The following is a 13,025-nucleotide window of genomic DNA, read 5'->3' on the forward strand; positions in this document are numbered from 1 at the left end:
GACTGACCTCTTGTTTTTCTCTTGTCCTCCTCTTTTTCGTTGTTCGTCTCTCCGTCCTCTCTAGCGTCCTCCTTCCTTTCCTTTTATAGATGCGCCGACCTCGACATATCCTGAATGGGAAAGAGGGGATGCCAATGCCCAGGTGCCACGGAGAAAGGCCTAATCATCTCATTTTGGCGAAGTGACAGGGGCGGTGGAGGAAGGCGGCGCGCATTCGACCACTAGCCGCTGCGGAAGCTTCGGGGTGCCACAAAAAAAAAGGCCCACCGGACAGCCTCAGAGGTGCCCGGTGCGCCCACTCTGTCTTGTTCTCCTGCCAGGGCAGGGTGGCAGGCCGAGTGCTTCGATTCTGGTAACGTTATCCCGAGGTGCGCAAGTGGAAACGGGACGGGACCCGTGCATTTAATGAACCCACGCCCCCCAGCCAGGGCATGGCCGAGTCTGACACTGGGGCGTGGGCAGCCGAGAATGTCAGGATGTCAGAATGCCAGGCCACGCGCGCCTATTAAATGCGGCATCGGGCCCTTGACTGGATGACACTCTGGCGACGGGGCCCTTTGAGTCTTTGAACGATCTTGCGCGAACCTTCTGGGGACCGAGTCCCCGGGGGCTGCCACGTGCAGCCCCGAGCACTATTTCCCGAGCATCTTGGGGGGACCTTCGGGGCACCGAGTCCTCGGGGGCTGCCACGTGCAGCCCCGAGCACCCTCTCCCGAGTACTTCAGTGAGACCTTCGGGGCACCGAGTCCTCGCGGGCTGCCACGTGCAGCCCCGAGCACCCTCTCCCGAGTACTTTAGAGGGACCTTCGGGGCACCGAGTCCTCGGGGGCTGCCACGCGCAGCCCCGAGCACCCTCTCCCGAGTACTTGAGTGAAACCTTCGGGGCACCGAGTCCTCGCGGGCTGCCACGTGCAGCCCCGAGCACCCTCTCCCGAGTACTTGAGTGAGACCTTCGGGGCACCGAGTCCTCGCGGGCTGCCACGTGCAGCCCCGAGCACCCTCTCCCGAGCACTTTAGAGGGACCTTCGGGGCACCGAGTCCTCGGGGGCTGCCACGCGCAGCCCCGAGCACCCTCTCCCGAGTCTCTGCTTTTACCTTGCAGGGTGGTGATATGTGGTGGGCGGCCGGTTTGGCCTCGGGACTTAGGGACCCCTGGTTCTAAATACACCGACATAGCGGGTTATGTCGTGCCAGCTAGATGTGCCACAGCTCTAACTCAGGCTGTCGTGCCGTGTCGTGCCAGCATGATCAATTAAAAATAGGTCGTGCCAACAATACTGGATCACGTGCTGACCCATTAAGTACAGCCCGTCTAAATTGCTTTATCTATGGCACTAGCCTCCTCCACCCATCCTACCACAACAACCTCTCCCCCATATTCCTCTTCTCAAGGGCTCACTGTAGATAATATAATTTGATTCTTCTGTCGCGTTGCCATGACCCACACCGCCATCCTGCCCATCCCACTCTAAACTCGTTAGGGATCACTATTGTCACCTTAGAAGAATTCTACTGTGCCTAGAGCACAAAACTTAAAATGGTGATACAAAGGTGAGAAATCCATGTATCCCCCTTAAAAATGATATCTTGCATATTTTAAAGCAACTATGTATAAGTAAAAGCGTTGTATCTATGAAAGGTGCAAATGTTTATGTCAAGCACTACATGCACACGTAGCGGCTACATAAATTGAGCATACCAGACGGATCACTCTAAACTCATTGGGGACTACTACAAAAAAAAATTATTTTGTGGAAGGGTTGAATACTATATTGATAGGGTATACATGACAACCCTTGAGATTACAGGAAGAACCCTGAAGAAAAAGAAAATTACAAGAAAGAGCCGCATGCTCTTCTTCCACTCCCGTCGATTCATCGCTTGCCGAACCACTTGGACACGAAGAGCTTCGACTACGGGATACACTAGATCGGTCAAATCTAATCGAAGAGACTCTACATGTTGGATTGCCGCAAGAGAATTGAATAGACGAGTGCAGCCACAAAGCCATCCAACTCCTGTAGTGAAGAAGCCTCTAAATGAACATCGACTATTGTCTTCATTGTCTCGGCAAATCAACAAGATGGCGCCACCAAGCAAGCCGGTGACCCAGAACATACCTGCACCACCGATTAGGGCATCGGCGATTCGGACAAAGCAGGACCCAAAACTGGGGAAACCAAATCCATTCAACCCATTCACATCCAAGCGGAGGAAGGCGTACCTCCCTATGTTTCTCTCCGGAGGAGGCATTGTAACCGACACCGTTGCCAGAGGAGATCCGAAGGGAGCAAAAAATCCTCACACGACGGCATTGCCCTGGGGAAACCTAACACCAACCTAGCCTTATCCAAGGAAACTAGGGATACTATACACACCGGCCATCGATTTCACTGTTCCCCTTCCCCTTGTCCACCAGAGGAGAGGGGGAACACCAACCGTCGATTTCCCTGCTCCCCTTCCCCTTGGCCGCCGGAGGAGAGGAGGAACCAGTGGGATCGACGCTAGAACAAGATCGCCTGCTCTGTCGCCTTCTCTCTATTATAATGTCAGGAAGGGTCGAGAGCCTAGGTATGTCAAGAATCTTTGAGAAAGCCCCCTTCCTCTCTTGCTCTCAACCCTTTCAAGTCTCAAACACTACCACTACAAGAATTTTAATCGTACGAAAGACTAGAAGGGTGCCTACTCTCACTCTTGTCCAAGCATTTCCATGCCCAAGAATAGGCTCAATTACTTCGATATATAACCTCCCCTCCCCCATATGGCCCAAGCAAACACCACCCGAAACGATTTTCTTCAAATTTTCTGGTGCCGAAGAAGGGGGACAAATTCATAGCACGTGATTGTACCACGATGGCCATGTCCAGGAGAGTCGCGGCCATGTTCTGGCTGGTGGCGGTGTTGGCCACTGCAGTGGCCGGCGGCGTGGGGGCAGAGACAGCGGGGAAGATCGGGGCGGAGCTAGGGTGTTTCTGCGACTGCATGAAGAACCGGTGCATGACGCTGGGCACGGCTGACAAGTTCGACTGCGCGGGCGCCTGCACCGAGGGCTGCAAGCAGATCGGCAAGCCGGGCCAGCCAAAGGACGACGAGTTCTGCGGCTTCTGAGACGATTCCTTCTTGGGCTGCGGATTAACAGCCGGCCTGGGCGCACCGGTGCGTCGGCCCTGGAGTACTCTGCCTGTGGCGCCTGTGCAGCGGGCATGTTCCAGATCGAGCTTGTAAAGCAGGCTAATGATCCAATAAATAAAAGCAGGCTAATGATGCTAAAAGTATATTCTGATGTAGCATTATGCCGTCTATGATTAGACTTTATGAATACTAAAGGACTTTTCTTTGTCGTATGGTCAGAGCTATATTCTATGTTTCAGAAGAAATCGATTTGTGGCCTTGTGGTGTGCCACTTGCATTTGCAAAGCAACAAGTGACCGACGTGTTCGAGCACAATGGCTATTGCTTACGACGCACATGTTAGTTTTGCCTCTGTTTGATCTCGAACAATCAGAAACAAGTTGTTAAAGTATCCATGAGTGCACACACATTCCATGTTAGAATATAGGTGCTTGGCCTATTATATTTATATAACTTTTAATAAGTTTTAAAGGCTCAATACGCAAAAGGATACAATAATTTTTATATTACTAATAGAGGTGAAAATAGATTAATTTAAAAGGAGTCTTCACCTTCATCCCCTAGCAGACGAGGACTAAAAGAATATGCGTCGGATTGCCTTGCCGTGACTAGGGTCGGGGGAAAGGGCACGGGCACATGATATTTGTGCGGATAGTCTATTAAAATCGAATCTAGTTGCTTGCATATGTATAATGTTCACTTACAATTTTATTATTTTTATATGTAGTAAAATGGTTAACACGATTATATATAAAAACTAATCGTAACATGTGTATATCTGACATATATTTTATTATTTTTATTCTAAAAATTCTTCCATATATATATCTAACAACCATCACATGAGTAACTCATGTAACAAAGTAGGATTTCACCTCTGTCTCGGTTATATCGTCATAGGTAGTCTTCACCCGTCCGTCCCCGGCCGGAATAAATAAATCGCCGCGCGTGCTCCCGGACACAGCACGTCCTTGGAACTTGCTCTCAGCTCCGAGCTCCTGTCCCGGTCTGTTAGGACCGGTCCGTATTAGACCATTTTTAATTATATTTTTTTCTTGATTCTTTTTTTTCTTATTTCTTTTATTTTCTTTTATTTTTAACAACTTTTTCTTGAGAGAAATTGTGAAGAGAAAAGAGAGAATCTCGTCCTAAAAAGAATGACCTTGAAAATCTCGTCGTAAAAAGAACACGAAGAGAAACCGTTGGAGCGCTGAAAGGAACGAGAATCCCTTCACGATGAGAATCTCGTCCACGAAGGGAAGCTGTTGGATGTGGCCTTAGGAGTAGGAGCATCGTGGCTTTATTTGTGTGTATATCTCGGTAGACGTATGTATTATTTTTCTCTATATTTACGGATGTGTTTAGTTATTTGTATGAATTTGTTAAGGTTATATTAAAAGTAAATTAAGCTAATACAGTAATTTTAAAAATATATTTAGTTATCTGTATAGTTAAATGTAGTGACTCTACATCTACAGATACGCTGATCAAGTTGTATGGTTATTACTACGACGGATGCAAGGACCCTACAGTGGTTGAGCTCCTACTGTTGCACGGACAACTGTTGCAGATATTCTACACTGACGCAAACTACACTAGATAGGCGTGGTGGGCTGCCTATCTTCTTCTCTTGTTCATCTCGGGCGGCGAATGGATTCTTCTCTTTATTGTGGCATTGCGACGGCGTCCACGAGATAGGCGGGACGGGCGTAGCAGCTCATCTGTTCTTGGCAGTTGCCTGTTTGCCGCGTTTGATGCTGGATTGCTGGTAAAAAACCTCTAACTTTACGAATTTCTTGATGCGTCTTTCTGGTTTCATCGGTTTCTTTTTGTGTGCATGTATGTTGAAAGGATTTTTTTTGGGCGGATAAATGCCGCAAAATCTCTTCCTTTTCTCAAGTTTGGTGAAGAAAAAAAATTGTTTTCTTGGTATTTATTGATTGAGATTAATGACACCGCCAACTCAATGCATAGTTTGTACAGCTTCGGTGGGTGGGAATAGCCTAGAAGTCTTTCCCTGTCCTGCACTCCTGCCCCGCTGCTTAATTTTTCCTTCTTTATTTCCTCCTTTAAAACGTTACCAGCGTTACTTGTGGCTAGTAATCCAAGGAGGCAATCGGGAGGAGTCTCATACCCTCTCATGGAGTCATAGGTGAGGGGTCTTATGCTGTTATCTCGCATCCTATCTGCACCAAAAGATATGAGATTCTTGGTTTGGTTCTTGAGCTGGTCTTCGTGACAAAAAAGGATTGCATTTTTAGGTTCTTATCCTAGCTCTACTACACTAGATAGAAGGTTTGCCCAATTCATTCGCTTCTTATTCCTATGTTGTGTGGTTGATCGGTAGCACCAGTTCCTTCTGGATCCAGGACTTGTGTCCCATCCAATCCTTGCTATATCAAGGAGATGTTCACAGGGATTGCATTGCTTCTTGGACCTACCAAGAAACAGACAGCAACATCCTTAGATCAGCTACAACATTTACAACCGCTGGTAGCTTCGCATTAGTTTGCGATAACTGCAGCTGCAATAGGTCACATTCGTGGCGAAAACGGTGGAAGAATTCAGCCTTCTTTCTCCAGGATCAGGGCATATGTACTGATCTGAAACGAGGGATTTCAAGCGTGTTAAAAGTGGGGAGAGGGAGACCACATGCGTTTGTCCGTAGCTTCACATGGCGTGCTCCTCCTCCACTACTGCTCCCCTACACGCATTTGGTAGTCCCTTTTTGGAATGCATCAGCACCACACCTTCATCTGCACATCTGATCCATGGACATATATTGATGGGGAGATCGATGTGACCTGGTGAGTGTTGTTGGTTCTTGGGCTCATCCCCTTTTTCACTCGCTTTTTGGGTTTCTCTTGTTGTTCTGCATCTCTTGCCTTCCCTGCCTCTGGGTGTAGGTGTTGGTAACCCGGGCGAGTAAACGAGCGCTTGCAGTGGTCGTAGTGGTGATGACTGCAACTTCAACAGCACGTGGCCGTCCTTCCCTGGCCTCCCCCCATCGGTAACCCAGGGCGGGCTCCACAGCCTTTAACCATGGCATGTGTCTTTTGCTTTGTCTGGTCGGCTGGTCCTGCTCCATCCCCTTCTGTCATTCAGTGTTTCAGCTTGTTGAATCGAGTTCATAGCTCAATTTCTTGCAGTGTTTTTCTTGGTTTTTGAAGGTAGTTTTTCATTTTTATTCAGATTTGTTTGTCTGGGTTTTGGTACGACAGTGGTTGTGAGATGGTGTTTTTCTTGAAGAAGGATAGGAAAGCTGAGCATAAAGGCTAAGCTGTCACCGAGCAATGGATCTTGAGTTCGGGAGGGGCCTGAGATCTCCACAGGTATGTACTTCTCCTAAACCGTTGTGCAGCTTAGCAAACCTGTTCATGGAATGGAGGAGCAATGCTTGCTGAATTTAGTAGCTTGAGCTCTTGCAGAGGGACTCATGGAAGACCACCTTGCTCTTGGCATACCAGAGCTTGGGGGTGGTTTATGGAGACTTGAGCATATCTCCTCTGTATGTGTACAAGAGCACCTTTGCCGAGGACATCCAGCACTCGGAGACGAACGAGGAGATCTTTGGCGTGCTCTCGTTCGTGTTCTGGACGCTGACCTTGATCCCTCTCATCAAGTATGTCTCCATTGTCCTACGAGCTGACGACAATGGCGAGGGTATGCATCATGAAAACTAGCTGCAACTTTCACTTGCTGTGCAGACTTTGCTTGCTAAGATAAGTTTATATGGCATGCAATCTTGCAGGAGGAACATTTGCTCTGTACTCTCTAATTTGCAGGCATGCAAATGTGAGCCTTCTCCCGAACAGGCAAATCGCTGATGAGGAGCTTTCCACTTATAAGTTGGAATGCCCTCCTGAAATAACTGATAAGTCCCGTATCAAGGTGTGCCTTGAGAAGCACCGGAATCTGCGTGTTGCTCTGCTGATCATGGTTATGATCGGCACATGCATGGTTATTGGGGACGGTGTTCTCACGCCAGCTATATCTGGTATCCTCAGTCTTCTATTCTTACCTCTTTTGTTTTTTTTTCTTCTTTCTACAGATTGAATTATTGATAACTGGATACTTACTTTGGTTTTTGGGGAAACTTGTTGCAGTGTTCTCAGCAGTTTCAGGCCTTGAGTTCTCCTTGTCCAAGGATCACCGTGAATGTGAGTTTTCCCAGAAAATTTTCAAATTAAGTTCACTTCTTTATTTGCTATGTTTGCAATAGATTTACACATCGGATAGAGTTGACTATTATCGTAGGGACATTTGTCAAACTCCAGTCTATGCGTTATTGACTTCTTCCTCGCATTGGTACTGAATATTCAAATCTGGTAACTGGGGCTTCCATCGCCCATAGCTGTGAAGTACCTCCAGGCCATTCTATATTTCTAGGTTGAAGGCTCCTACTCTTACTGTGAGCATTGGGTGATATTGGTTTTTCCAGACGATTGCATTGGCTGTCTTGACTTGTGCATATGAGTTTTCCCAACGTATCTTAGTTCATGGATGCACTGCAAAAGTTGATCGACTTTTGGCAATGCTCATGAGTTCAGTTCAGCAATGCAAAAAAAAAATAAAAAAAAAATGTTGATATATTCTCATGTTAGTTAATTGGCCAGCAGCTATACCATAGTGAAACCACTCAGCTGAACCACAAGTTTTTCTCCTTGATGCAAAGTGAAATTCCTGTAGTATCCTTTTTTTTTATCTCCAAATAGATCACAAAACATTTTGATGAAATCTGGAGGAAAAAATAGAAACGGTGAATGGTCAAACTCTTGTAAATTGTCGTGCTACGATATTTCACCTTTTCCCAGTTTAAACTTCCTTGTTTGTCCATAATGATTGATTTCTTCTACATGCAGATGCCGTCATCCCGATAACCTGTGTCATATTAGCATTCCTATTTGCCCTCCAGCACTATGGTACACACCGGGTCGGGTTTCTCTTTGCCCCGATAGTTCTAGCCTGGCTATTCTGCATGAGTGCTGTTGGCCTTTATAATATCATCCAATGGAATCCTCAGATTTACCAAGCCCTAAATCCTTCTTACATGTTCAAGTTCTTAAAAAAGACTAGAAAATATGGTTGGATGTCGCTTGGTGGAATCTTGCTCTGCATGACAGGTAAACTACAGAATGCTTCTAAATATCTGTATCATGAAATGGGAGCAGCGTATATATAAGCTCCTTCATTTTGTTTGAATGGAATTAAGTTCCTTTCTACCGTTTGTATCAATTGTTAAATAAGGAAAAGTTTGGCTAACGGTCTAGCATGCTGATGATGCAGGATCTGAAGCAATGTTTGCAGATCTTGGACACTTCTCATACAGTGCAATCCAGGTAATTTGTTGATCTAGAAAAAAAAGTCATACAATATTTTCTACGTTATTTTTTGTGCTGATCATTTAGGTTTACACTTCTGGTGCAGCTTGCTTTCACTTGTTTAGTTTACCCTGCGCTGATTCTGGCATACATGGGTCAAGCTGCTTACTTATCAAAACATCATGACTTCTACTCAAGCTCCCAAGTTGGATTTTACATTGCAGTTCCAGGTTTGCTTTGTCAATGGTTCATGTATTCTCGTGACTAGTATTCTATGTATAACTTTAACGTCAGACCATATTGCTCTTCTAACCAATAAAAAGAATTTCTGTTACATATTAATGTCTAATAGACCCCTTAGGGTTTTGATAAATAATTTGAAATTTTGAAGGCATAAATTGAAAGTTATTCTGGCTAAATCCACTGTACATCCTGAATCCTATTTAACATTTTGTATGATCTTCAGTAGTTTTGTATTTAGAGGTTTATCAAAATTCTATTTGTACATAAAGGCACCATTTTATTTTTACAGAACATCACAATGATGAATATTTCATATTTGGTCATGCATTTATTCTAAAAGTCAATTCTATCTTGCTTTATGCAATCTAGATAGTGACTATTATGCATTTGCATCCATAATCTACCCTTTCTTAGCTCAATTTAAACTCCAGAAAGTGCCTGATGACTGATACTCTTCTAGTAATTTCTTATCTCTTATAAATTCATTACCATTCGAAGTCATATGATGTTTTCTTTGATGCAAACTTCAGATAAGATCAGATGGCCTGTGCTTGTATTGGCAATATTGGCTTCGGTAGTCGGAAGTCAAGCAATCATCAGCGGAACCTTCTCAATCATTAATCAGAGCCAGTCCTTGAGTTGCTTCCCTCGAGTAAAAGTTGTACATACATCTGAGAAAATTCATGGCCAAATATACATCCCTGAGATCAATTGGCTGCTTATGATCCTCTGCATTGCTGTGACTGTTGGATTTAGAGACACGAAGCACATGGGAAATGCATCTGGTAAGATAAACTACTCGCCATTACTTTTCATTACCTTTTGTCGATCTCTAGCCAAGCACCATGCAAAAAACCTATAAAGGTGAAATCTTGAAGAAGAAATTGATTGATTTTTCGGACTGTTTTGAAGTCAAACTAAACTGCTATAGTCCTATGCACAAAAATGACTTTACCTGCGATTGCTTTTTTGCAATACTATTAGGTATAAAAGTGTAGAACAGTAAAAATGCAATTGTTCTTTCCAGAAAGGATTATACTCAGAGTCTTCTGATTTTCCGCTTTTACCATCCTCAAGTCTCAAATTACCTTTGTGACACTCTGATTGAATTGAGTTCTGAAACTTGCGCTGTTTTAGCAACACAATTCTGTAGTTGCCCTCTTTGCAATACTAATGTTATATATCTGAATAGCAATTACTTTGCAATTATCTAATTTTCACTCAAGACAATGTACCCATGTTTCTATTGCCATTGTCAAGTGTCAGATTACCCTTGGTGACAAGTTGCTTTCTGAACCTTCTGCAGGGCTGGCGGTAATCACAGTGATGCTAGTCACCACGTTCCTCACATCCCTGGTCATCGTTCTGTGCTGGCACAGGCCGCCGCTGCTGGCCTTGGCCTTCCTCCTCTTCTTCGGATCCATCGAGGCGCTCTACTTCTCGGCGTCGCTCATCAAGTTCCGCGAAGGCGCATGGCTCCCGATCCTCCTCGCGCTCATCCTCATGGCAGTCATGCTCATCTGGCACTACACGACCATCAAGAAGTACGAGTTCGACCTCCAAAACAAGGTCACCCTGGAGTGGCTCCTCGCCCTCGGCGACAAGCTCGGCATGGTCCGCGTCCCCGGTATTGGCCTCGTCTACACCGACCTCACGTCAGGCGTCCCGGCCAACTTCTCCCGGTTTGTGACCAACCTCCCGGCGTTCCACCAGGTCCTGGTGTTCGTCTGCGTCAAGTCGGTGCCGGTGCCGTACGTGTTCCCGGCGGAGAGGTACCTCATTGGCCGTGTCGGCCCACCGGGCCACCGGTCCTACCGGTGCATCGTGCGGTACGGCTACCGCGACGTGCACCAGGACGTGGACTCCTTCGAGACCGAGCTCGTCGAGACCCTGGCCACGTTCATAAAGCTCGACGCGCCCTACCGATGTAGCGAGGCCAGCGAGCAGGAGCTGGAGGCCGAGCGCGAGCGGCGACTGACCGTGATCGCGAGCAACCCGCTACGGAACCGAGCGAGCTACGACCTCCAGGACAGCATCCAGCACTCGGCCGCGTCCACCGTGGAGATGCGCGCCTGCGCCGCCGCGACCGAAGGCAACAGCCCAGGCCGCGCGGCGGCAGCGAGCTCAGCGGCGACGAAGCAGGTGAGGTTCTTCATCGACAGCCACGTGTCGAGCCCGGAGGCGGACAAGCACGTGGCGGAAGAGCTGGAGGCGCTGGCCGCGGCGCGGGAGGCAGGCACGGCGTTCATCCTGGGGCACTCGCACGTGCAGTGCAAGCCCGGGTCGTCGGTGCTGAAGCGGCTGGCCGTGGGCGTCGGGTACAACTTCCTGCGGCGCAACTGCCGCGGCCCGGACGTGGCGCTGCGCGTGCCGCCGGCGTCGCTCCTCGAGGTCGGCATGGTGTACGTGCTCTGAAATCTCCGACGCGGCTTTTGCCTCTTCTTTTGTCCTGAACCCTGATACAGTAAAAATCGACTGTTTTCATTTTTTTTTTCCTGTAACACAAGGAAGCCGTTTTGTGTAGTTGAACTTGATCATCATCGTGTTTGTAGTGGCCCCCTGGATCGGTTTGCCGGCTGTATATATCGAGGCATCGAGCACGAGTAATGTTGAAACGTGAGCAGTTTAGATCGTTGCTCATGCAAGCTCCGCCCCCTTTCCGGGAGTGTGGTTTGCTTCAGCTCGCCATTTCGGTGTAAAAACTTGGACTCGAATGTGTTGGAGCTGTGACTCAGGCGAACCGTGTGCGCCTCGCGGCTACCAGGTCTTTAGCCTAGCCGCCTTGGGTGCTGGGTGTGGGGGCACGCGGCGGAGGCAGTCTGCCCGCGCCGGGCCCCCCTTTGCCAGGCAGCTAAGAAACCAACCAAGGTGGTGCGAGTCAGCGGCGTACAGAATTTACGGGCCCTTTGCGCGGCTGACGGTTCAAGCGGCATGAGAGGGCCTTGCCATGCCGGTCTAGGCCTCGCAATGAAGCGGGTCGAGATTAGGTGCAGTAAGAATATATTTAATCTGAAACTTAAATTAAAAAATCAGATCTGCCCTCGAACTCGATGGGGATCTGAAATCTAATAGGGACACTGCAGGTGAGAGTAGGGTGGCGGGAGATGCGCTGGTGTGGATTGGGAGGCAGCTAGGGTTAAGGTTAGATGGGCTAGACTGGGTACGACTGATGGATTGGGCTGAGAGTGCGTGCGAGCGAATATCTATCTTGCCCCTGACCCAAACATAATTCGAGACCCTGACATGTGACCTCCACGGGACAAAAGTTACTCCAGTCTCTACCGGATATAAAACTCATAGGGACTCAACCCGATCCACCTCATTGCTAGCCCTATACCAATCGGCTATTGCGTTTCGGTGCAGACTGCAGAAGGATTGGCTGCCCGAGCACACGAGTTTGGCAGAGGTGGAGACGCGCGGGCCAACCGGACACTGATCGCTTGGAGGCCCGCACCACGGCCTAGTCCGCCACATGTGGTGGCGGCCCAGCCCGATGAAATGGTCCAATAGGCCGCTTTGAAAGCTGATGAACTGATTCCAAAACAAGAGTTTTTTTATTTTTATATTTTTTGGATTAAAAATTTAAATAAATAGATTCCCTATGGAAAAAAATTAGAAAACTAGGCGCATGCAGCCCCCTGAGAGGGCTGTTGCCCTCTGAGGGGGCGGTAATGGCCTTTTTTTCCCGAAAATTACCAAATTTTGTGTATTTAATCATAGAATAAAATAGGGCTTTAAGAAAATTTAGAATTAAAATTTGGAGTATGTTATGTAATAGTCGGAGAATAAAAAATCAGTAATTAGCACTCGCAGCATATTACGTGGGTATGTAGTGCGAACGACGACAAACATAGTATTAAACATAGGGTGAAAATATTACATAAGACTATAACCACGACGACACAGCGAGTAAACGAAGGTGGCATGCACGGTTCGCACTAAGACCTACTTATTAGTGCATCTCTCCTAATCATAACATGCCTTAGGGAGTGAAAGTATATCAGGTTACATTAGATACTCTCTACTGAGTACATCTAGGATATTTTCCCTTTCGGAGGGCATCGGGACATACCGCCTTAGAACGGCGGGCTCTCTCTCGCTTCCTTACCCTCTCAGCCTCCCGAGCCTAAGCCACGGTATGGTCGTGCGCCACCTTCCTCATGCGCTCTTCTTCCCCCCGCTTGAGGCGAAGTTCCTCTTGCTGTTGCTCGTACTCACGACGTGCGTGCGTTTCCCTTCTCCACTTCATGTTTATGTCGACCCACTGCTTTTGTTCCTTATTTTGCTTAGTGTCAAGCCATTGAATAAAATCACAGAGCGGTGAAGGGA

General features: G+C 47.4%; 1 protein-coding gene across 18 annotated transcripts; it reads left to right on the forward strand.

Moving 5' to 3' along the window:
* The first annotated feature begins 4,733 nt into the window (after positions 1 to 4,733).
* On the forward strand, positions 4,734 to 11,236 carry LOC133912465 (putative potassium transporter 8). 18 transcript variants are annotated; one of them, XM_062355208.1, is made up of 10 exons: positions 4,734 to 4,900; positions 6,325 to 6,464; positions 6,561 to 6,795; positions 6,884 to 7,129; positions 7,239 to 7,292; positions 7,995 to 8,255; positions 8,419 to 8,471; positions 8,560 to 8,683; positions 9,227 to 9,481; positions 10,003 to 11,236. In XM_062355208.1, the coding sequence occupies exons 2-10, from the start codon at positions 6,426 to 6,428 to the stop codon at positions 11,109 to 11,111; spliced, it is 2,376 nt and encodes a 791-aa protein (XP_062211192.1). In that variant the 5' UTR covers positions 4,734 to 4,900; positions 6,325 to 6,425; the 3' UTR covers positions 11,112 to 11,236. The 18 variants fall into 18 exon arrangements, with proteins under 18 accessions (XP_062211192.1, XP_062211195.1, XP_062211198.1 ...); XM_062355211.1 differs by having other exon boundaries at positions 6,354 to 6,464; XM_062355214.1 differs by having other exon boundaries at positions 6,382 to 6,464.
* Positions 11,237 to 13,025: the final 1,789 nt, after the last annotated feature.

Source organism: Phragmites australis, chromosome 3 (genome assembly GCF_958298935.1).
Source record: "Phragmites australis chromosome 3, lpPhrAust1.1, whole genome shotgun sequence".
Taxonomy (NCBI): domain Eukaryota; kingdom Viridiplantae; phylum Streptophyta; class Magnoliopsida; order Poales; family Poaceae; genus Phragmites; species Phragmites australis.